Consider the following 22,827-nt stretch of genomic DNA (forward strand, 5'->3'; position numbering starts at 1 on the left):
CGCATGCCGGAAAATGAATTTCTGGTTTGGGGCACGCACATGCGCACTGGCCAGCAAGTTTTCTGGTTACTGCCACGCGTGCATATGGCGCCGATTAGCTGGCTGGTGTGCATGCTCAAACCAGAAAACTGAAGACTAGCTCTTCCAGTTTCCGGCACTGCAACATGCACAAAGGACAGCTGATCATCACATGCACAGGCATGCCAGAAACCTGGAAGAGGGATGGGTGACGCTGTGTGTCCTAGGCGACATGGCTCTGCGTGTCACTTTGGGCACGCGTGCCATAGGTTCGCAATCATGGTGCTATCACATTCTTCCTGATTTTCAGCTAACCAAGTGAACCATAATATGGTTTAGCATTATGTGTGAACCAGGCTATTCTGTCACTTGGGAAACTTCCAAGAAAGTTGTGTATATTAGTGGAGAATATGTCCTGTAGGGAGTGGTCCCCAACCTTACCGGTTTTGCGAACTGGTGGCAACAATACGGGGGAGGGGTTGAGAGGGGATGTTTCTGAACTGCACAAGTGGCAGGTGTGTAGCTCTGCTTGCACCAGCAGTGAGCTTGTACACCTGCCACTCACACAAATAGAAGTTCACATGCTCACGCAAGCCCCCGCCACTTCTCCGGCCCAGTTCAGAACGGGCCACAGCCAGATGGTAGGGGACCCTTGCAGCAGGAAACACTTTGTAGTCTGTGATAGTAACTGACTGCCAGAAATTTGGGCTATGTTGTTCCCCTCCTCTCCAAAATAGGTGCTTCAGAATATACCCCCAAACCTTTACAATTGCACGTAATAGTGGTGGCTTCTCACCTTCTCCTGACACAGTTTGAAAACTACTGTGTTAAAGAACGCAGTAGTTTTCTCAAGAAGTGTAAACATTGTGTCCTGGATCAAACCACAATGGCTGAGTTAGAGAGTTAGTGCAATATCTGTATAAGAAAAGACTGCCCATAGCAGGAAGTTTGCTTTATAGAACAAATATTGATATTCTGAAGTAGAGTTGTGTAGACTTAAGTGAAATCGTTCCAAATAATTTACGTTTCTTCCTTGAAGGTTTCATTATTATTGTTATGTTAATTGGAGTAAAGGTAGTCTTAAATGCAATAAATACATGCCAATTGCCAAATGCCCGAATTTTGATCATGTGACCGTGGGGAGGCTGCAACAGTCATAAGTGTGAAAAATGCTCATAAGTCACATTTTCCTGGACTGTTACAGTGGTGGGATTCATTTTTTTTACTACTGGTTCTGTGGGTGTGGCTTAGTGGGCGTGGTAGGGGAAGGATACTGCAAAATCTCAATTCCCCCCCACTCCAGGGGAAGGTTACTGTAAAATCCCCATTTCCTCCCCACTTCAGAGGAAGGATACTGCAAAATCTCCATTCCCTCCCCACTCCAGGGGAAAATACTGTAAAATCCCCATTTCCTCCCCACTCCAGGGGGAAGATACTGTAAAATCCCCATTTCCTCCCCACTCCAGGGGAAGGATACTGTAAAATCCCCTTCGCAGTTATGAAACGCTCAGGCTTTTCCAGAATAATCATCATTATCATCAATATACCGGTATATCTTCTGCAAGTCTCTCGCCAGAATGCTTTTATGGAAGTACTTTCAAAGTTATGGTGTATTTGTCACATAACAGCTGCTAAATCTGGAGTGCAGTTATGTGGCTTTGGAAAAACCTCAACAGACTATCAAGTGTCTTCCAAGCTCTCACGGATGTCTGCTATAATGAAAATATCTACTGATGATATGCTCAAGTATTTGTTTTTGTTAGAATTGTGGCAGGTGTAATTTGATTTTCCTTCTATAATTTTACTTGTTGCCTACTCCATTATGTCTCATTTTCTATAGCCTTTGTAAAAATTACATTGACTTCCAGGTGGTCACTTCAAGAGAATCTTTATTTTTATAGTTGCTGTTTTATATTACAGGTAATCCTCAATTTATGACCACAACTGAGCCCAAAATTTATGTTGCTAAGAGAAACATTTGTTAAGTGAGTTTCCCCCATCTTATGATCTTTCTTGCCACAGTTGTTAAGTAAATCACTGTAGTTGTTAAGTTAGTAAGATGGTTGTTAAGTGGATCTGGCTTCCCCATTGACTTTGCTTGTCAGAAGGTTGCAAAAGGTGATAACATACCATATTTTTTGGAGTATAAGACGCACATTTTTCCCTCAAAAAAGAGGGTGAAAATCTGGGTGCATCTTATACACTGAATACAGCATTTTTGGCCTCCCGAAACCCCGCCCCCTTTGCAAAAATGGCCATGCATAGCCTTTAGAAGACTTACAGAGTGTTCCTGGGGGCTGGGGAAGGCAGAAACTAGGAGAAAATGGGCCATTTTTGCTCCCCCTTCCCTCAGGAGCACACTATAAGCCTCCTAAAGGCTATGCATGCCCTTTTTAAGACAAAAAATGGTCCCATTTTCGCAAAAAATACGGTAATCTCGGGACACTGTAACCATCATAAATATGAGTCAGTTGCCAAGCATTTTGATCACATGCCCATGGTATATAAGTGTGAAAAAGGATCATAAATCCTTTTTTTCAGTGCCGTTATAACTTCAAACAGTCCCTAAATGAACTGTTGTAAGTTGAGGACTACCTATATATGGATTTTATGGCTGAAAGGGCAGTTGTAAGAATCCCTTAAGGCCTTCTTTTGAAAAGGTACATTTTAAATAAAGATTGCAGATAGTAGTTCTGTTTAACGCTTTTGTTTTTACTATGGAAGTGCTAAAATGCTATAGTGGTTGGTGTTTGGATTGTTGCAATGTGAACAATTTCTTAATGAAACTCGTTGACCTAAATTTACCAAGCTTGCTGAGTTTAAATAAACTCCATTATGATATAATGTGATGTGGGAACTCAAAAATCCCACATACTTGCTAGAGATTTGCTGCTTCATCCTTGTTTATTGCTAAACATTATCCCCATTATTGCAGTTCTCAGTCATGGCTTCCTTCCTTGAAATATGTTCGTAAGACCTCTAACCTACTGTGGCAGTTCCTGTTGAAGAGCTCTAATGATACGAATAAACTTCTGATTTGAGATAAATAACTCAAAAACCTATGAAGAAAAATGGAGAAGTGTTGCATTCTCTTTCCTGGAGATGAAATAACCTATATATATCTACGTGGTGGCTCAGAGGCTAAGACACTAAGCGTGTCAATCAGAAAGTCAGCAGTTCAGTAGTTCGAATCCCTAGCGCCACGTAATGGAGTGAGGTCCTGTTACTTGTCCCAGCTTCTGCCAACCTAGCAGTTCGAAAGTATGTAAAAATGCAAGTATAAAAATAGGGACCACCTTTGGTGGGAAGGTAATAGCGTTCCGTGCACCTTTGGCGTTTAGTCATGCCAGCCACTTGACCACGGAGATTTCTTCGGACAGCGCTGCCACTGTGACTTTGAAAGAGAGATGAGCACCACCCCCTGCAGTCGGGAATGACTAGCACATATGTGCGAGGAGAACCTTTACCTTTATATATCTAAAAAACAGAGTTGTTGAAGAAATTTGAAAAATCAGTTTATGCATTAAAATTTGATAAGAGCCGCTGTCCAATGTTTTATTCCTTTTACCCTTCTGCTATCCCATTTTTTTATTCCCACTGTTCCTTTACTTGAGATTATGGTTCTAGGAAAGAGTTTTGTGTATTTTCTCAAGAGTGTGTATAGTTCTTCCCCTTTTCCAGCCCTGCATCTTTTATGCCTTTCACCAAATTATGCAAATCTTCAGGGGGTTTTTTTGTTTGTAAAGAACTAGTTTCTGCCTGTCCTGGTTGGGTCCTTGCAATGGTGCCAAGCCATCAATCAGAAATCATGCTTTCAGCCAAGTCGTTATCAAAAGGCTTTCCTCCATTGTTCCCACTGATAAGGAGAAACGGCACAATTGGAGCAAGTGGAAATTGTGGCAGAAAACCTGCCAATCGGATGTTGCCCTGTGGCCTTTTGTTCGGGAGGGAGGGGTTTGGGCTATTGGTGGGGGGGGGGAGAGTGTGTGCTGACTGAATATTTAATGAGAATGTGATTAAATCAGCTGGTGACTTAGCTTATCTTAGTCTGGGTGCTGAGCAGTCTTGGGCTTGGTCCATGAAACAGTTGATGGACGGATTAAAAACCCCAGTGTTGACCTGTTCGGGGACAAGAGTTGTCATGCAGAAAAAGTCTGAATAAAGGCTGCATAATACCAGCTGTAACATTTCGAATCAGCTATCTTCTATATATATAAAAGCAAAATACCACTCACGCATCATCACGAAATCTCCAGAACCGTAAAGCCTACAAACTTGAAATTTGGCACATATGTTTCTCTTGGCTTCTAGGTGGTCACTAAGAAAGGATTTTTCAAAATGACCATGATATCATTAGTATTTCTTATATTATTATTATTATTATTATTATTATTATTATTATTAACACACTCTGATGCTAAGGAGTTAGACATTCTACTCCCTCTCCCCACCTGAAAGGGAGAGAAGGTTATAATATAGGAGAAATTTCTGTGGGGCCGGCCTGAAGGAGAGAAGGGAGTAAGATAGGAGAGGCCGCTGTGGAGCAAGTCTGAGGGAGAGAAGGAGAGAGGAGAGGCCGATTGTAACTACTCATTAATGTTCAAGCTTTAACTGTCACTTTATCAAGCTCGATCACATAGTTCCATAGCGAAGCACATAGCGAACCGACTAGTCCATAGTTTTCCTCAGTGTGCTTTAAACTTTGTCTACCTTGTAACCATGTTTACCTCCCATGGATTCCGATAAGTGTGCACACAATCACACTTATTGTCTGGACTTTATAATATTGAGACTGCTTTACTCATACCTCAAGTAAGGTGTTCTTCTATGAGATTCAGGCACAGAATATCTGATCATTGCTGTCAGGTTATATACCCCACGTCCCCATGTAGAAATGCTGCAGTTCTGCTGTGTAAATTGGCAGCACATCTGAGCCTTGTGGTTTGAAGGTTCATACATTATTGTCATGAGATTCCTATAAGCCATAAGAAGAAGTGTGCCATGTTAATATGTTGAAGAGACTGCCTAATTAGGAGTCAGAACCCAGGTAGAGGTATTGCTACGTATTGCTTCGCTACTCTATACTGAAGTAACATTCCAAAGTCCCAGGTATCAGAAAACAATTACCTGTTTATTAAAGCTAAAATCTGTTATATTCTAGGTTTTGCTCATAGCAAAAGATTAGATCCATGATGGTGAACCTATGGCACATGTGTCACAGGTGGCACACGGAGCCCTTTCTGCGGGCATGCGAGCCATTGTCCAGCATAGCTCCACCGCACATGTGGGAGCACCTCCCGCCGACCAGCTGATTTTTGGGTCTGCTGTGGACACAGGAGATGCGTGGGGGGGTGTGAGGTAGCGCCCCCCCCCCAGCTCCGTTTTTGGCACCAAGAGGCTTCAGGGAGGGCTTCCAGAGCCCAGGAGAAGCCATTTTCCTCCGCCCAGGAACCTGGGGAGGGTGAAAAACAGGACTTCTGGAAGTTTGGAAACTGGCATATTTCTGGCCTCTAGAGGGCCTCCGGAGCCCAGGGGAGGCCGTTTTCTCTTCTGAAGGCTTTCCTTGAGCCTCTGGGAGGGTGAAAATGGCCTCTCCAGGGCTCCGGAGCCCTCCCTGAAGCCTCCTGGTGCTAAAAATGGAGCATGTTTCTGGCCTCTGGAGGGCCTCCAGAGTTCAGAAATGGGCATGTTTCCGACCTCCAGAGGGGCTCTGGACTCCGGGGGAAGCCGTTTTCGCTCTCCCAGAGCCTTGAGGAAAGCCTCCGGAGCCTGGGGAAGGCGAAAACTCCCCCCCATGTGTTGTTCATGCATGCGCATGGGCTTCTTCTTGCATGCACTGGGGTCATGCGCACATGCAAGGGATTGGTTGCGAAGGTGGGCGAGGCACATTGCATTGTGGGTGTGGGCATGCACGCAATTTCAGCACACAGTTAGAAAAAGGTTCACCATCACTAGATTAGATAGTTGAACACGAGGATATTGTCTTGCCAATGACACATTTTACATCGTCTATGAAGAGACTTATTGCAAAGCAGTCTTTACTTTTTTTTTTACAATATATATATTTATTTATTTTTTTTAAATTATACATTTATATTTTGTGTGAAGAGAATTGGTTCTAGGTAACATTCATATTAATCCAATTCACAATAACAATATTAGTAATCTCTATCACATTTCTCAAATTTAAGTAATCATCATTATATTGTTCAAACATACATAAATGCCTATCTCCTCATCTTTATCTCTACCTTCATCTATATCTTTCTTGTTCCGTCTAAACATTTCTCTATTATATATATGAACAAATTTAACTAAATTTTGTTTATATTGATCCAATTCATGCTTACATTGTTGATAATCTCTTATCACATTTATCAAATTTATATAATCCTCATTATATTTAGACAACTTTAATTCTTTAATTCTTTAGTACTTTAATTCTTATACATTTTTTCATATTAATCAAATTCAGAATAACTATGAACAAATTTAACTAGATATCATTCATGTTGATTCAATTCACATTAACATTATTGATAATCTCTATCACATTAATCAGATTTCTATAATCCTCATTACATTGTTCAAATATACATTGAAAAAAACCCTAACATTTGTAAACTTCTAATCTATTATTTTTATTCATTCTATAAACAATTTATGTTTTGATATTTCCCCTATCTAATTTTATTTCTGCCTCTCTACTTTAATATTTAAGAGGAATTTTTTAAAATCCAAATTAGTCTTTACTTAATGACCCCCTAGGACAGACTCAAAAAAAGATAGGAGCCATCCTCAAAATTACAACCCCCCCCCTCTTACACACACACACACACACACACACACACACACACACACACTGTGGTCACATAATTGCATTTGAGGTGCTTGGCAGCAGACTCATTTATGACCAGTTGCAGCATCTTGCAGTCACCTGACTATGATTTGCAACTTTTTTGTCATTTTTCAGCAGAACATGGCAAAAACCGCCCACTGGATATGTTGGATTTGCTTAATGATCGCAGGTTCAGTTAATAGCGATGGACTTAATGACCATAGTATTTGCTTTATCACCACGGTAAAAATAGTCATAAAATCAAGTTAGGTCACATCACGTTCTGTTTAATGACTGCAATTCTGGGCCCAATTGTGGTTATAAAGAGTGGTTATAAAGGACTACCTAGACACAATAGCAATGGCAATAGCAATAGCAATTAGACTTATAAACTGCCCCATAGTGTTTTACAGCACTCTCTAAGCAGTTTACAGAGTCAGCATATTCCCCCCCACCCCCCAACAATCTGTTTCCTCATTTTACCAACCATGGAAGGATGGTGAATAAATCTTGAGCTGGTCAGAATTGAACTGCTGGCAGTCAGCAGAATTAGCCTGCAATTCTGCATTCTAATCACTGCGCCAGCAGGTGAAGAGGAGAACAGAAGTTTCCTTCTGCAGTTGGAGAATTGCAATGACATGATCGTCTATTCTAGAGTTGGGCTGTCAAATTTGTGGCCCGCAGGCTGGATGCGTCACACACTGGCCATGCCCACATCCAGCTTAGCAAAGAGGAAAAAATGTTCTGGTATGTCACATTACACCATGATGACGCGAGTTTGACAGCCCTGCTCTATTCTATCTTTATTAAAAAATAATTTATTTACTTGCTCATTCCGGTCTCATGTTTGACCAAAATCGAAGAACAGATTAATCTAAGATAATAGCATTTTTTCACATACAATATTCTTTTGTCAAGCATCTTTATCAATTCTGAGATGAGCTATACCAGTGATGGTTAACCTTTCCGGCACCGAGTGCTGAAACTGGAGTGTGCGTGGGCATCGGAGCACCAGAACCAGGAAAAGGGCAGCTGCTCTCTTCTGGGTTCCGGCGCCAATGCGTCTGCCGGAATCCAGAAGGGAATATCTGGTCAGGGCACATGCACACTGAACCAGCTGTCCGGCGCACGTGTGTACGATGGAACCTGGGAGAGTATCTGGTGACGGTGCACGTGCCCACAGAGAGGGTTGTGCGTGCCACCTCTGGCATGTGTGCCATAGGTTCGCCATCACGGAGCTATGCAAATAACATAATGCCTCTGCTGGAATATCCCTCCTTGCCTTTTACAAGGGACTCTCATTTTCCTTCAAGGTCAGCATAGCGAAAGAATGCATAAAGTACCTACGTAGAGGGTTTAACATCCTATATTTTATTAGCCTTTCCTGTTTTTACTGATCAAGATTTCAGGCAAAAAAAATGTGAGGAATGTAGACTGCTTCCTGCCAAGCTGGCTTGGTAATCTTTTTTTTTATACCATCAAAATCCTTTTTTGGCTATGCTTTGGCCTGTGTAAAGCAAATACTTTTTATATGGACCCAACTTAAATTTTAATAGCTCTCCATACCTTCCTTTGTTCTATTATAAAACACCCAACTACAATTAAGTCTTGTTGTAAGAGACCTATTGAGCAATATCTCTTGTAGGTACAGTACTGCTTTTGTTGTGAGAGACCCATTGAGCAATATCTCTTGATGTGTACTCCAGGTACAGTAGGGTCATATTGTGGATTTATAATCAGTGGTGGGATTCCGGTTTTTTTACTACTGGTTCTGTGGGCGTGGCTTGGTGGGTGTGGCAGGGGAAAGATACTGCAAAATCCCCATTCCCTCCCCACTCCAAGGGAAGGATACTGAAATCCCTATTCCCTCCCCACCCCACTAATCTGCTTTCCAACTCTGTTCTTCTGTGTAGGGCAACAAAAGAAGACCCAGCCAATCAGCTGGGACTCAGGAAGTAATGAATAGATCGGGGCGGGACCAGTCAGAGGTGGTATTTGCCGGTTCTCCACACTACTCAAAATTTCCGCTACTGGTTCCCCAGAACCGGCTGAATACCACCTGACAGTTATAATGTATTGCAAGTTCCTTCACTTTTATTCTATTCCTAATAATTTGTAGCATTCGCCTTACAAGAATCATACACCAGAATGGTGTTTTTCAACCATAGCAAGTTTGACATCTGTGAACGTCAACTGCCACAATTCTGAGAGCTGAAGTTCATAGATCTCCCACGTTGACAAAGGTTGACAAAGCACTGCATTAAAGGAACATTTAATCTCCAATTTTAACCAATATCCTTTCCTAATTGATCACAGCCAGCCCAGATGCTATTTATTAAAATTTATATGAGAAATGTGAGTTTTATCGTTGATACTCTCCGTTTTCCCTTTGCCATTTTGAGGTTCATTTATCCAGTTTGGAGAAGATTTTTGTATTTTTGTTTTATTACTTTGAAGACTTTCAGACAGTCTGTAAAAACTTGTTGGTTCTGTTGAGCCCTGGGAACAAGGTTGATCTTTTTTTTTTGTTCACTATTAAGCAAGGTGGAAGGTCACTGTCCTTGCGCTGGCAAAAAAAAATGTATTAGTATGAAAACTATAATTGATTCATATTCTGCCTCTGTTGTTTCTGTTCATGGTCCTCTTTACATCAACCAGCCTATAATATGCCATTGCTTCCATTAAGTTTCTTTTCTCATATATTTGATGGAGAATTTTGAAAGCTCATTACAAAGCAGGGGTGAAATCCAGCAGTTTCTGACAGGTTCTGGAGAACCGGTAGCAGAAATTTTGAGTACTTCGGAGAATCAGCAAATGCCACCTCTGCCTGGCCCCAGAGTGGAGTGGGAATAGAGATTTTACAGTATCCTTCCCCTGCCCTGCCCACCAAGCTATGCCCACCAAGCCACACTATGACCACCAAGCCATGCCCACAGAACTGGTAGCAAAAAAAATTGAATTTCACCACTGTCACAAAGTCCTACGTTTGGAGAACCAGAATACATCTAAGAATTTACACTCATACCTGTGCAGCTTTCTTTCTTCATTTTAGTAGTGATGATTGAAATGCTGTGGTCAGTGCATTCCCACCATGCATTTAAAGATCCGAGGGCTGCATTTGGACATTACGCTAATTTTAACTTTGGTTTGCTCTTTTACAACGGTGTTTTATGCAAACTTGTCTTATTTGACGGTTCATTGTAATCCATAAACCCAGAAGAAAAAGGGTTAATTCAGTAACCAAGTTAGGCAAGTTGGCAAACACAACCTCTAAAGAATAGATACATCCTGCTGCTTCATCTCTATTAAGAGGGAAAGTGCCTATAACAAGAAGAAAACAGGTCCTAGATTAAAGATTGGGCAGGAAATACTTAAAGATGATAATTCAGGACGGAAAGTCCATAGTTAAGTGACATCATCATAAGTCAAAACATGTGACTACTCCACTTAGTGATGACAGTTGCCATCATTAAGCGAGGACTGCATGGGTTTTCAAGTATAGGCCTCATGAGAAAATAAGCCTGAATACCCAGTTGTAGCTACCACTCATTCAGTGCAGAACAAGTGTCATTAAACAAGGACCATCTCCTTTATTGCTTTGTTGATTTGAAGGGGAGTATTGCTGGGAATGCCTCTCTCTTTGTACCCACATACCTCTCTTTTTGCCCCTACATGCCTCCTCCTTTCACTCCAGTGCAAAGTACAGTATAGTAAGTTATTGTTTATAACTGCCCATCTCACAGGCAAGACCCTATAGTCTTTCTATCTGCTCCATTCTCTTTAGCTTCCTTTCTTCTGAATTATTTAATAGACACACACAGTATGGTTTAATTAAAGCCAGTATTTTTCTCTGATTTTTTCTTGCGCCTTTTGGTTGCCATTCTTAAACCAAAAACCTTTTGCTGCTCTGCAATGCCTTGTTTGGTGTCTCCAAATGTTGCTTTAAAGGCCATGGAAATTAGAAGAGGCTGGGCTGACTCTAGCACAAGAGGAAGGTTGTGTGTGCTGTCAAGAGGCAACCTTTCCTTCCACTTGCCAGTTCATATATTGTGCAGGTGATGGCAAGCATGAGCTATTTCAGGCCTATATTCAAGAGGACTCAAAGGTAATGCTCACAAAGCTTTGTGGCTATGCTAGAGCATTGACAGTAAGGATCAGGCTGCATCCTTATGCTGATCCACCTAAGATATTCTGTCTGAAGGCACTTTCCCAAATTCATCCAATAAAGAACCAAAGCAAATAAATAACAGATGCAAATGTGTTCACTGTCTTTCTGAGGTAAAATTAACTTTTCACTGGGGATATTTGTTTCGGAGACTATTGCAGTTTTTTATTTATTCCTTATGTGACTTATGAGAGAGTTTCACACATTTACCTTAATTTGTGTCTGCATCTCAGCTCAGCTGCAGATAAAGTAAGTCTAGTGTCAAACATAGCACTAAAAATCTGAGGTTGAAGCCATACATCTAGAAGTGAAGTGATACTTCATTTAGCAATGCTTGAGTGAGAAAAATGGGGGTTTAATATTGTACAATCCAAATCAATGGCAAGTCTAATGCCTTAAAGAAAAATTAGTAAAACATGCGGCAAATTCAGAAAAGCTCATGTTATAAACATTGGGGAGCACTTGTTAGGTACCTAAAGTTATAAATAAGAATTGTATCATGAAGACTTGACTTTAATGTTGAGTTTTCTTTACCAAGTTTTAGTAGAGTGAGTGACACCATAAAAGTCAGAAGCTTCTTAGACCATCCCGACCAAAGTACTTCATTTGAATGAAGAGAGGGGAGTGATGTGTCTTTCTGTTGTTACCTACCGTATATACTCGAGTATAGGCCGACCCGAATATAAGCCGAGGCACCCAATTTTACCACAAAAAACTGGAAAAGTTATTGACTCGAGTATAAGCCTAGGGTGGGAAATGCAGCAGCTACCGGTAAATTTCAAAAATAAAAATAGATACCAATAATGTTTTTGAATATTTATTTCAAAGAAAAACAGTAAACTAGCGGTGTATTCAATGAAATACTTCACTCACCTCATGATGCTGATGTCCCGCTGTGATGATGAGGTCCCGTGCAGCCGCGGGAGCGATGTCCCGCCTCCTATGACACACGGCACAGTGATTCCTATCATTGGATCACTGTACCAGAGGAGGTGGGACATCGCTATGTGGCTGCTTGCCATAACAAGGAGGAGGTGGGACATCGTTGCAGAGCGGCAGGAGGGGGAGGAAGGGGAACCGTAAGACAGCCCTGCATTACATTAGAACGTGAGGAGGGGGGATGGTGCGGTGCGCGCTGCGCGGCAAACTGACACAGAGGGAGGGGAAACTCACAGGGGCACTGGGCCATTCACGAGTGTCACCCAGCAGCATGGCCCCGCCCCTTTTTCTCCTCCATTTCGGGCAAAATTTTCACTGACTCGAGAATAAGCCGAGGCGGCTTTTTTCAGCCCAAAAAGTGGGCTGAAAAACTAGGCTTATACTCGAGTATATACAGTATTTATTGCATCTATTCTAATGTGTGTATGTGTGTGGTTTTGCTTTTTGTTTTCCATGGGCAGATCTTACTCTCTGAATTAGGTGCTTGACTGAAGCTGATAGAGAATGGAAACATTTCCTTGGCAATGTCTCTGGGAAGACTCCTCCGTCGTGCCTCTTCCAAAGCATCTGATCTCCTGACCTTAAATGCCAGCAGCAGCTGTGGTGGTTCGTCTTCCATCTTGGATGGAGAGATTATCTATTCCAAGAACAATGTTTGTGTCCACCCCCCTGAGATGCTGCAAGGTGTTGTGGAACATCATCCAGGTGAGGATGACTAGCAAACATCAAGAAGTCTCTTTAGGACTATGTGTGTAGCAGAAACGCTGAAGCCCTCTTCAGGCATCTAACGCTTGTAAGTGTAGAGGGACCGGAGGCATACACTTCAATCCTCCTCTGCTCCTCTCTGACCTCTTTTTGTTATCGGCAACATTCAAGACCGGTGTTAATGCATAACACTAAATACAGTTACCATTCTCTTGGGGATTGGAGTACTGTACCTAGGTCAGTAGGGTTGTGGCTCCTTTTCAAGCCTTCCCTGTCAGCATGGACTGTTAGGAATGAAGTGTAACGTCCCTTCCCTCCATACTTAAAATACTTGAGAGCTTCAGCTTTTTCCTTAAGTTTTCCTTACTGCCTATTTCACTTCTAACCCTGTATACCTTCAGCTGGTATCTCCTTTGTTTATGGCTCCAGGGGGAGTGGCTAAATCTTGCCTGCAAGATCGTGTGTCTCAGCTACACCTTGTCTGAGTTTCCTAATTCAGTGTAAACTATTTCCTTCCCTTGGTGTTTTTGTAGCTTGGGTATGAGGTGGCAAGTTCTATATTAGAACTTCTAAAAGGGGAACTTCATTTTAGGATTAAAGTATATTAAGATCCAGGGAGAGATTTTGAAATGTTTGTTTTGCTTTCATAAGCTTTAACACAAAGAAGAACCTTTTCAGTGAGGAAGCACCATTACATGATTTTGCAAATATCAGAAAAATACAAATGAAATTTTAATTTATTTTTATTCATTTATATGTCATATCTAAGAACCGACTATGTCCTTTACAGAAGGACTCTAGGTGTACAATAAAATTTATAACCTGTATAAAACCAATTCCACTGTTTACTTTACAGTATCATGCAAACCGAAGGGGGGGGGGGGAATGCATTATTTTTTATAATTAAAAACAATTTAAAATTAATTAAATGTTTTTAATTAAATAAGTAAAAAATTAATGTGGGACTTGAACTCACAGTCTCTTGCATTCTAACCCAGTGCATTTGCGGCATTTAGTATTCACCCCATTTGTTTCCATGTCAGTGACTGCCTTTTATAGCAGGCATATAAATTCAAAGCATGATTGTTATTCCTATTGCATATAGTTAATGACACTGTACTTATGGTACAGATCAGCAACAACAGAAACATCTTATTATAAGTTCTCATTTCATTTATCAAAGAGTCTTGTACTAGTAAAATGTAAGTTAGTGTTTTACATTGGTTCCCCAATCACTTGTGCATAGTTTTGTGTAGAACTTAAGTAGAATTTGAAACAAATTCATATTTTTCATATATTCCTTTGAACATGACATACAAGTAGTTCACGAGTTAGTTGAGTTTCGTGACTGTTAGAAGTTATGATGGCACTGGCTGAAGGGACTTAAGAATGGTCCTCAAGGTATTTATTTATTTATTTATTTATTTATTTATTTATTTATTTATTTATTTATTTATTTATTTATTTATTTATTTATTTATTTATTTATGTGATTGATTGACTGATGGACTAATTTCCATGGCCACCCATCTCAACAAAGGTCTGTTGTAACATGAGACACTAAAAATAGAAAATACAAGCATGCAACCACAATTCTACTTTGAATCAAGAGTTTATTTTATGAGTAATTTTGAAAATCAAAAAGGCAGCATTTTGCATTAATACTTCAGTAAGAAAATACTTACATCTTATTGCAATAAGGGACAGAGATAGCAGCTAGGTCCAGCAAGGAGCAGCTACCATCAATGGCCCTGATATGAAGTCAGACCTCCACTTTTATACCTTTTTCATATATCTTCTGCATGTACCACATTTCAATGTGCCTGTCTGAGATGTCCTACCCTCTGCAATTTTTGGTTCCTTATTTCTTAATGTCCCAGGCACTTTATGTTCAAAAATATCTCAAAACTGATTATATTGCATTTATAAGTTTTACACAATATGGGTACAAATATTTCATTAGTCTGCTAGTTTAAAGTAAGCACTATAATATACTGTCTTATAAGGTATCTCTAACAGGAGCATAAGACAGGTATGGGATCAAAGAGTATAGGTGTAGGAAGAGAGGTGGGTTTATTTTCTCACAGTTCCATCTGCTGAAATGCTCCTTGCAGTCATGTGAACAAATTCAGGCACTTGGCAACCACCTCACACTTACGGCCGGTTGCAGCATCCTGCAGTCACATGATCACCCTTACGGACAGCTTCATGCAAACAATATTAATGGAAAAGCCAGCAGAGAAGGTTGCAAATCAGTTGGATGAGTCTTCCCCCAGCTTGATTACACTGACCATGCACATTACACACTACACATCATCTGCTGTTGCACACGTGAACCCCTGCCATGTTTCCCTAGCTTCCCTGCATCCACACACTCATGCACTTCACACCCTCTTTCCTCAGCTTCCCTGTGATTGCACAGACACGCATTGTGACTTTTTCCCTGTTCTCCCTGCACTTGACATATGTAAGTACCCCGTGTTCTTTTTCCCCAGGCCTCCCTGTGCTCACACACATGCATGTCTACACCTGGTGCTTTCTTTCCCTGCTTTCCTGAGTTCATGGTGCACTGCATCATCTCACAGCTTGCACATGATGTGTTCCAGACCTCCCAGGGCCTCCTTCTCCCATGATAGCCTCCCCTCCCATGGCAGCCCTGTGTTCCTGACTGGGGACACCCTCCATTTCCTGCTTAATGACCTATATCTCTTGGGACAACTTGGACTGCCTGGATTCTCTTTGCTAAGTGATACGGTCACTTGATGTTGCATTTTATGAGTGTATCACTTAGCAACGGTAATGGGGGCAATGGTCCCAATTGCCATTGTAATTTGAGGACTATCTGTTTCTCCATACTGAGGGGGAGGAGTATCCAGGATGGGTTGACTTTATCTTCTCGTTGATTGGACTGAGTCATCAGAGCTCTTGGTATAAGCCCCTGGTCCATCAGGCTCCACCCAGTTTTTAGACTCAGTCCACTCAACTGGACAGTTGACCATCCTGGATCTCCGACAGGTCGAAGATATTCAAGAAAGGAAAGGAAGGAAAATTCCAGTGTCTCCCTCCTACAGCATCCTAGGTGAGATGGCAACTTCCTGGACTGTAAGGATCGGCCAAAAGCCCCCCAGGGGGCGGCCTGCCACCCAGCTTCTGAGTGAGACAAGCAACACTCAGAAAGGAATTTGCCGGGCGAGCAGGAGACAGAGGGCACAAGCCTCTGGAAGGCAAGCCCTGCTGCAAGGACGCCAGCAACACTGGAGACTTCCCCAAGCACCGCGGATCGAGAGAAGGAACAGGCGAGGGCGGCGTGGAGCCCCCCGCCCCCTGGAAGGGAGCCCTGCAAACGCTGCGGAGCGCCCGCCCCATTGGTTCATGACCTACCTCATTGGAGGGGGCTCCAGCAGCCTGGGAAGTGAAGAAAATGGCAGCGGAGGCATGCAGCAGCTCTTCAGAGCGCAAGCCGCCTGGCCAGAAGATTCAAAAGAGGCGCCTTGTCTCCTGGCACAGGAGCCATCTTGAAGCCAAAAGGGACAACGTGTTCCAAGATGGCAGCGCCCAGAGGCAACAGGAGACTGGCAGGACACAGGTACTGGCAACAACAGCCTGCAGTCCCACCAGGTTAGTGACCACCCCACAGGCAGCCCAGAGGAGGGGGGGTGGGAGGAAAGGCAAGAGACAAAAAGAAGCACCTCTCCCCCAAGGCAGAGCTGGAAGCGGTGGGGGGGGGGTCACAAGCCTCCCAAGCCATCTAAATATGAAAGGAGGAGGCATGAAAGACTAGAACAGATTTGCAAAAGGGCAATTGGCCTCAAATCCATCCCACACCAGGGAAAGAAAAGAAAGGCTCCTGGAGGCCCTACAGCAGGTGGGACTGCAGGGGAGACAACCATATTGCAGGCAAGAATCCCCATTGACACCCCTAGTCTTTGGGGTCTCTCTCAGGGTTGGCAATCCTCCTCCCCCATGCTGCCTCCCTGAGATCAGCCTCTGCCCCCCCCCCCCGCCACAAGCAGGGGCCCTCAGCAAGCAAGCTCCCACAACGGCCCCAATTTTCAGACTTAATGGTGCAGGCTTTCCAGCAATGCATGACATTGCTGCAGCAGCCACAAAGGCTGCCTCAGGTGGCATCCTCACCTAGGATATTAGAAGGGCTGGAAACCCAGGGGGAGGACAGCTTTAGCTCCTCAGCCTTATCACGGGAGGAGAGTGAGCTGGAGTGCGAGGAGGGGGAAGGAGGGGGAAGTCAGGGAGGATAAACTATCCGATGACATAGGCATGCCCCCTCCTAAGCTGACCTTCACTGGGTTGTTCCAGCCTTTGTTATATAAATCGCTCCTTTTTAAGGGTTAAGCAGCCGCCAGGCTTGGGAACAGAGCAGCAGGGGCACCATCTCAGTAGCAGGGGTTTTCTGCGGAAGCCATATTTGAGGAGCAGGCCATTGAGACCGACACAGTGCCAACTCCCAGGGCCTTTCTTGAATCGGTTAAGCGCCAAGGGGCCACTCCCACGCTGGGCCCCACACTCACATCCACAGACAAGGCCTTCTTCAATGTGGATCAAGACATGGAGGGGGTGCTATCCCACCCACCATGGGCGCCCCGGCATTGGCACTGCATATACCCCCGATTTTGCCAGGGAAACCTGAGGAGGGTCTAAAGTTGGAAGACAGGTAGGCGGCCCTCACCCTCCGAAGAGGGCATCAGGCAGCTGTCTGGGCAGTGAAGGCCGCCACCACTGCCTCATTTTTCAATAGGTCTCCTCTGCTCTGCCTGCAGGAGCTGCAACAAGGCATCCCCATTACCGAGGTCAGAGCGCACCAGGACATCAATAAGCTGGGGGCGGTCATCCAATTTGCGGCGGACACCTCATTGTCTGCAGCCAGGTTTGCCTCCAGGGCAATTGCTCCACCATTGCATCTCGCAGGCTGCTGTGGCTGAGACTGTGGCAGGTGGAGATTCGCCACAGGTGGCACCTGGCATCCACTCCTTTCACAGGAGACGTCCTTTTTGGAACCGCTTTGGACCCCTATCTGGTTGAGAATAAGGACTAGAGGAAGGGGCTCCCCACAGCCCCTACGAGGGGACAGTTCAGGACGGCGCCTTACTCCAGACGGCCCTGTTCCCAGGGACAAGACTTCGGGTCCTCCTTCTGGGGTCAGGATCCGTTCAGGGGTTCAGAGACAGGGTACTCAAGTGCCAGGCATTACCAGGGAGTCTCTTCCGGCAGGCAGAGACACCAAAATAGGCAGCAGAGGGGCAGGCAGCAGAAGCAGCCCTTCCGAGGGAGCGGAGGATGAGGCGGGGGGCGCCCCTTCCGCAAAAACTAAGGCCAGAACCGAGTCACACACCCCATAGGGGAGCGGTTGGCATACTTCACCGACTGCTGGGACTGTGCCTCATCGGATAAATAGGTTCAGTACACCATGAGGCACAGCCTGGCTCTGGAACTCCTGTCTAAACCTCCGGGGTTTTTCCAGAGCTGCCCTGTTTCAAATAACCCGGCATGGAGATTACTGATGCAGGAGGCTATACAACACCTGCTGGACATAGAGCCATCCAGTCAGTGCCTTTAGACAGCAGGGTCAAGGGCATTACACCATCCCTTTCGTAATCCCCAAGGCATCAGGGGGATGGAGTGGATCTGAAGTGGCGGGACCACTTCAACTGTTACAGGAGGTTCAAAATGCATTCCCTCCACTCCATCTTGGAGGGAATCAGACAGGGAGACTTCCTCACTTTTATAGACCTCACAGAGGCCTATTTACACATTCCTATCATTAGGGATCATAGGAGGTTTCTCAGGTTCTGCTACCTGGGGCAGCACTTCCAATACCAGGCCTTGCCCTTCGACCGGTCTTCCTCCCTGCGAGAATTCACCAATGAAATGGCTGCTTTAGCAGCGAGTTGGTGGCAGATTCCAGTTAAGATTCTAAGCTACCTAGATGACATGCTGATACAGTCATCCTCCTTTGAAGGGGCATTAGGGGATCTAGATATCACCTTGCCAATCCTGAGGGAACACAGGTTCTGGGGGAATCCGGTTAAAAGCCAACTCTACCCTTCCACTAGGCTCATTCACCTAGGGGCTCTGATAGACTCAAAGGCAGGTAAGGTCTTCCTGTCACCCGAAAGACAGTGTTCACTAATACGATTAGTCATCCAGGTAATAAAGGGAGACAGGGTGCCTTTAGCCACGTGGTCTAGATGGTTAGGCACCATGGTCTCAGCCATTGGTATTATCCTTTGGGCCCTTCTCTACACCAGAGACCTACAATGGTTCCCTTTGCCGTTCCAGCGAAGGCACAGGAGCTGTTCCCAGGCCAGGGTTCTTCTCCCAGCAGAAGTTTCCCGCTCACTGATCTGGTGGACGTCCCCGGCGATAACCAAGGGCGAAGTCTTCAGAACGCCAGACCGAGTGATGGTAACCATGGGTGCCAGCCTGTTTGGGGGAGGGGGTGCCCACCTACAAGACCAGATAGCGCAGGGACAGTGGAACCAGACAGAACTGACTCACAATATCAACTGGTTGGAACGCAGGGCAGTTCGCTTGGCCCTAGAAAAATTTCACCACTCTGCCAAGGGCAGACACATTCCAGCCCCTACAGACAATATTGCAACCAAGGCCCACTTAAACAGACAGGGGGGGACCAAGTCGAAGGCCCTCATGCATGGGTCAGTGGGCCGAAAGGAATGTTCTCTCCTTAAGGGCGGAACATATAGCGGGGGTGGAATACATCAGAGGCGATTGGCTCAGCTGGGCAGAAGTGGACAACTCGGAGTGGAGATTGCACCCGGCGATCTTTAGAGAGGTGATGGACCACTTCGGCCACCCGGAAGTCGAACTATTTGCCACCCTCCACAACACCCAGCTCCCAAGGTTTACTCCAGATACCAAAACCAGGGGTCAGAAGGGGCAGACGCCCTCCTATGCCCTTGGCCTCGGGGACTGCTCTACGCTTATCCACCCTTGCCCCTAATTCCCAGGATCATCCAAAAATTCTTTGGGAGGGGGCGGAGGTGGTACTGATTGCCCCCTATTGGCCCAGGAGGCCATGGTTTGCAGACCTTCAGTCGCTATTGAGAGACAGAGCGCGGAAGATTCCTCAGGAAAGGATCTCCCTCAGGCAGGGGTCACTGGAACACCCAGAACCCCAATGGCTCCAATTGACCACTTGGCGGTTGAGCGGAGCAACCTGAGGGAGGAAAGATTTTCCACCAAGAGGATAGAGCCTTAGTGCTCAAATTTCTTCAGGCAGGCCTGGACAAGGAGTTAGACCCTAACACGTTTAGGAGACAAGTCATTTCCTCAGTGCTTTTATGCGGTAGAGCCCAGACACTCAGTCAACAACCTTTGGCAAGGCAGTTTCTGAAGGGGGCGTCCAACCTCACACCACCCACGATACACAGGTGCCCTTCCTGGGTCTTGCATAAAGTGCTGGATGCATTAAGGGGGCTCCATTTGAACCATTGCGAACAATGTCTCTAAAGTTTTTAACCCTTAAGGTGGTGTTTCTAGTGGCCATCACATCTGCCAGGACGACATCACAGCTGCAGGCCCTGTCCGCGGAGGACGACCTCTGCATCTTTCACCAGGACAGAGGGGTGTTGCAGCTGGACCTCTCCTTCATACCTGAGGTGGGTTCATGTTTCCACGAATTACAGGATCTGGGTGTGCCCAATTTCTGTCCGGACCCTGCTCACGCCCTAGAGAAGAAGTGGCACACCCTAGACGTAAGGAGGGCTCTGAGGATTTATTTCAGAAGAACCTGACCAAATAGAAAGTCCAAGGCCCGGTTGGTCTCCTACCAACCGGGGTCTCTGGGTAAAAAGGTGACCTCCACCACAATAGGCAGGTGGTGAGGACCTGCATCGCTACAGCCTACCAGTCCCAGGGCATGCAGTCCAGGGCATGCAGTCCCAGGGCAAGCCCCATCACAGTACATTCCACACAAAATGCAGTCACCTCAGCATCCTGGGCTACATAGGCCTCATTGACGGAGACATGTAGGGCAGCAGCAGGGCCTTCTTCCTCACCCTTCATGAGGAACTACAAGCTGGACACCTTTGCCTCGGTGGAGGCTTTGTTTGAGCGCAGGGTACTACAGGCTGTCCACAGGGCAGGGAATACATCTCACCAGGCTTAGTTTGGCCAGGGGTCTTCAACTTATTACCCACCCTAGGGACGTTTGGCTTTGGTACATCCCATCCTGGATACTCCTCCCCCTCACTATGGAGAAAAGGTGTTGGTACTTACCTGATACACCTCTTCTCATACTGGGGGGGGGAAATATCCAGACACACCCCCCGTCATGATAAGGTAACGTTTACTATGTTGTAGGTTGTAATAACATTGATTGATTGATTTGATTTTGATTTTATTATATTTATATGCCGCGCTTTTCCCCCGAAGGGGACTCAGGGCGGCTCACAATTCAAATCGGGGAAGGGGGATACAGACAGAAAATAAAAGACGAAACATAACAATACATAATTTAAAACACACAACAGTCATACCATTCGAGACGGGGGCAACAGCTCTTTAGCCCCAGGCCTGTCGGAACAGCCAGGTTTTAAGGGCTTTGCGGAAGGCCTGGAGGGTGGTGAGGGTTCGAATCTCCACAGGGAGTTCGTTCCAGAGGGTCGGAGCAGCCACAGAGAAGGCTCTCCTCCAGGTAGTCGCCAGTCGGCACTGGTCAGCGGATGGAATTCGGAGGAGGCCTAATCTGTGGGATCTAATCGGTCTAGTGGAGGTGATTGGCAGCAGGCGGTCTCTCAAGATCATGATCAAAGTAGGATTCAATAAAAAGTAGAAACCTTAACAAGGTCTGGAGTGGATGGTTCAATGAGTCGGATAGAGTTCTTTGTCAATAAACTGGGTGGAGCCTGGTGGACCAGGGGCTTATACTAAGAGCTCTGATGACTCAGTCCAATCAACGAGAAGATAAAGTCAACCCATCCTGGATACTCCCCCTTCCCACTATGAGAAGAGGCGTATCAGGTAAGTACCAACACCCAATTTCTTTTGTTTAGATTCTGATTACCTTTATAGCGCTTGGCTTTGCTTCAGAGCAAATGCAAGCAGCTTTTTGTGTACAGAGGCCATTCTTTTTTATTATTATTATTAATCAGTTTCTGAATATTGCAGGACAAGACAACCTCATCCACAGAACCCAAATTTTTGGCCTTCTCTGGCATAGGCAGCTACAAAGTGAGCAAGTGATGAAACTTGCATTGCAATTCAGACTGCCTTTGACAGCCCAAGAAGGAAGACCAGACCAAGAAACCAATAGTTATATAGGTCAGGAGTAACAGATCTAGTAAATAGAAGTTTGCAAGTCAGGTTGTGCTTCCTCTCCCTCCCTTTCTGTGAACGAAGGAGGGGCTTGTTTTCTCAGATTTCTTTGGCCTGGGCTCAAGCCCTGCTTACCTGACCATTGCCTTGATAGCAGATCTCTCTACTGGCCATTCTCTGCACTCTCTATAGACTTTTATATCATTGCAAGTGAAATGATGATATAAATATGAAGGGGCAGGAGTTGGATCGTAACATCAGCAAGCACATTTCACTTTGAAGTCGTTGTGGTTAAGTGCCTATACTATTGGGATGGTCTGAATTTTAAGAGAAAAAAAACATTAGGGTGTTTGTCAGCTTAATAGATTTATTTTAATTCTTACTTTTTAAAAAAATCCCAAAAAGAATATTACAGCTAGTCCTAGACTTGTAACCACAATTGAGTCTGGAATTCCTGTTGCTAAGCAGGACATTTGTTAAATGAGTTTTGCCCCATTTTACAACTTTTCTTGCCACAGTTGGTAAGTGAATCACCACAGTTGTTAAGTTAGTAACATGGCTGTTAAGCAAATCTGCCTTCCCCATTGATTTTGAGCGTCAGGCAGTCCCAAAAGGTGATCATACAACCGTGGGACATTGCATAAATATGAGCCAGTTGTTATACTTCTAAATTTTGATCATGTGACCATGGGGATGCTGCAGTGGTCACAAGTGTGAAAAACACATATCATAGTTCACTTTTTTCAGTGGTGCTGTAACGTCGTAACTTTGAACAGTCCCAAAACAAGTGACTGTAAGTCGAGGACTATCTGTATTTATCAGAAAGAAAGCTTAAATTATTTAACAGCATAGTTATATCATCATTCACTTT

At 44.6% G+C, this 22,827-nt stretch overlaps 1 protein-coding gene across 2 annotated transcripts in view; it reads left to right on the top strand.

Annotated features, from left to right (window-relative positions):
- The window catches only part of TBC1D16 (TBC1 domain family member 16), an 84,775-nt gene that overhangs the window by 7,855 nt on the left and 54,093 nt on the right, over positions 1 to 22,827 (top strand). For both annotated transcript variants that reach the window (XM_032210846.1, XM_032210847.1), the window contains exon 2: positions 12,422 to 12,665. In XM_032210846.1, coding sequence (XP_032066737.1) covers positions 12,485 to 12,665 — 181 coding nt within the window. In that variant the 5' untranslated portion in view covers positions 12,422 to 12,484. The remainder of the gene's footprint in view (positions 1 to 12,421; positions 12,666 to 22,827) is intronic.

Source organism: Thamnophis elegans, chromosome 2, assembly GCF_009769535.1.
Source record: "Thamnophis elegans isolate rThaEle1 chromosome 2, rThaEle1.pri, whole genome shotgun sequence".
In the NCBI taxonomy this organism is placed as follows: domain Eukaryota; kingdom Metazoa; phylum Chordata; class Lepidosauria; order Squamata; family Colubridae; genus Thamnophis; species Thamnophis elegans.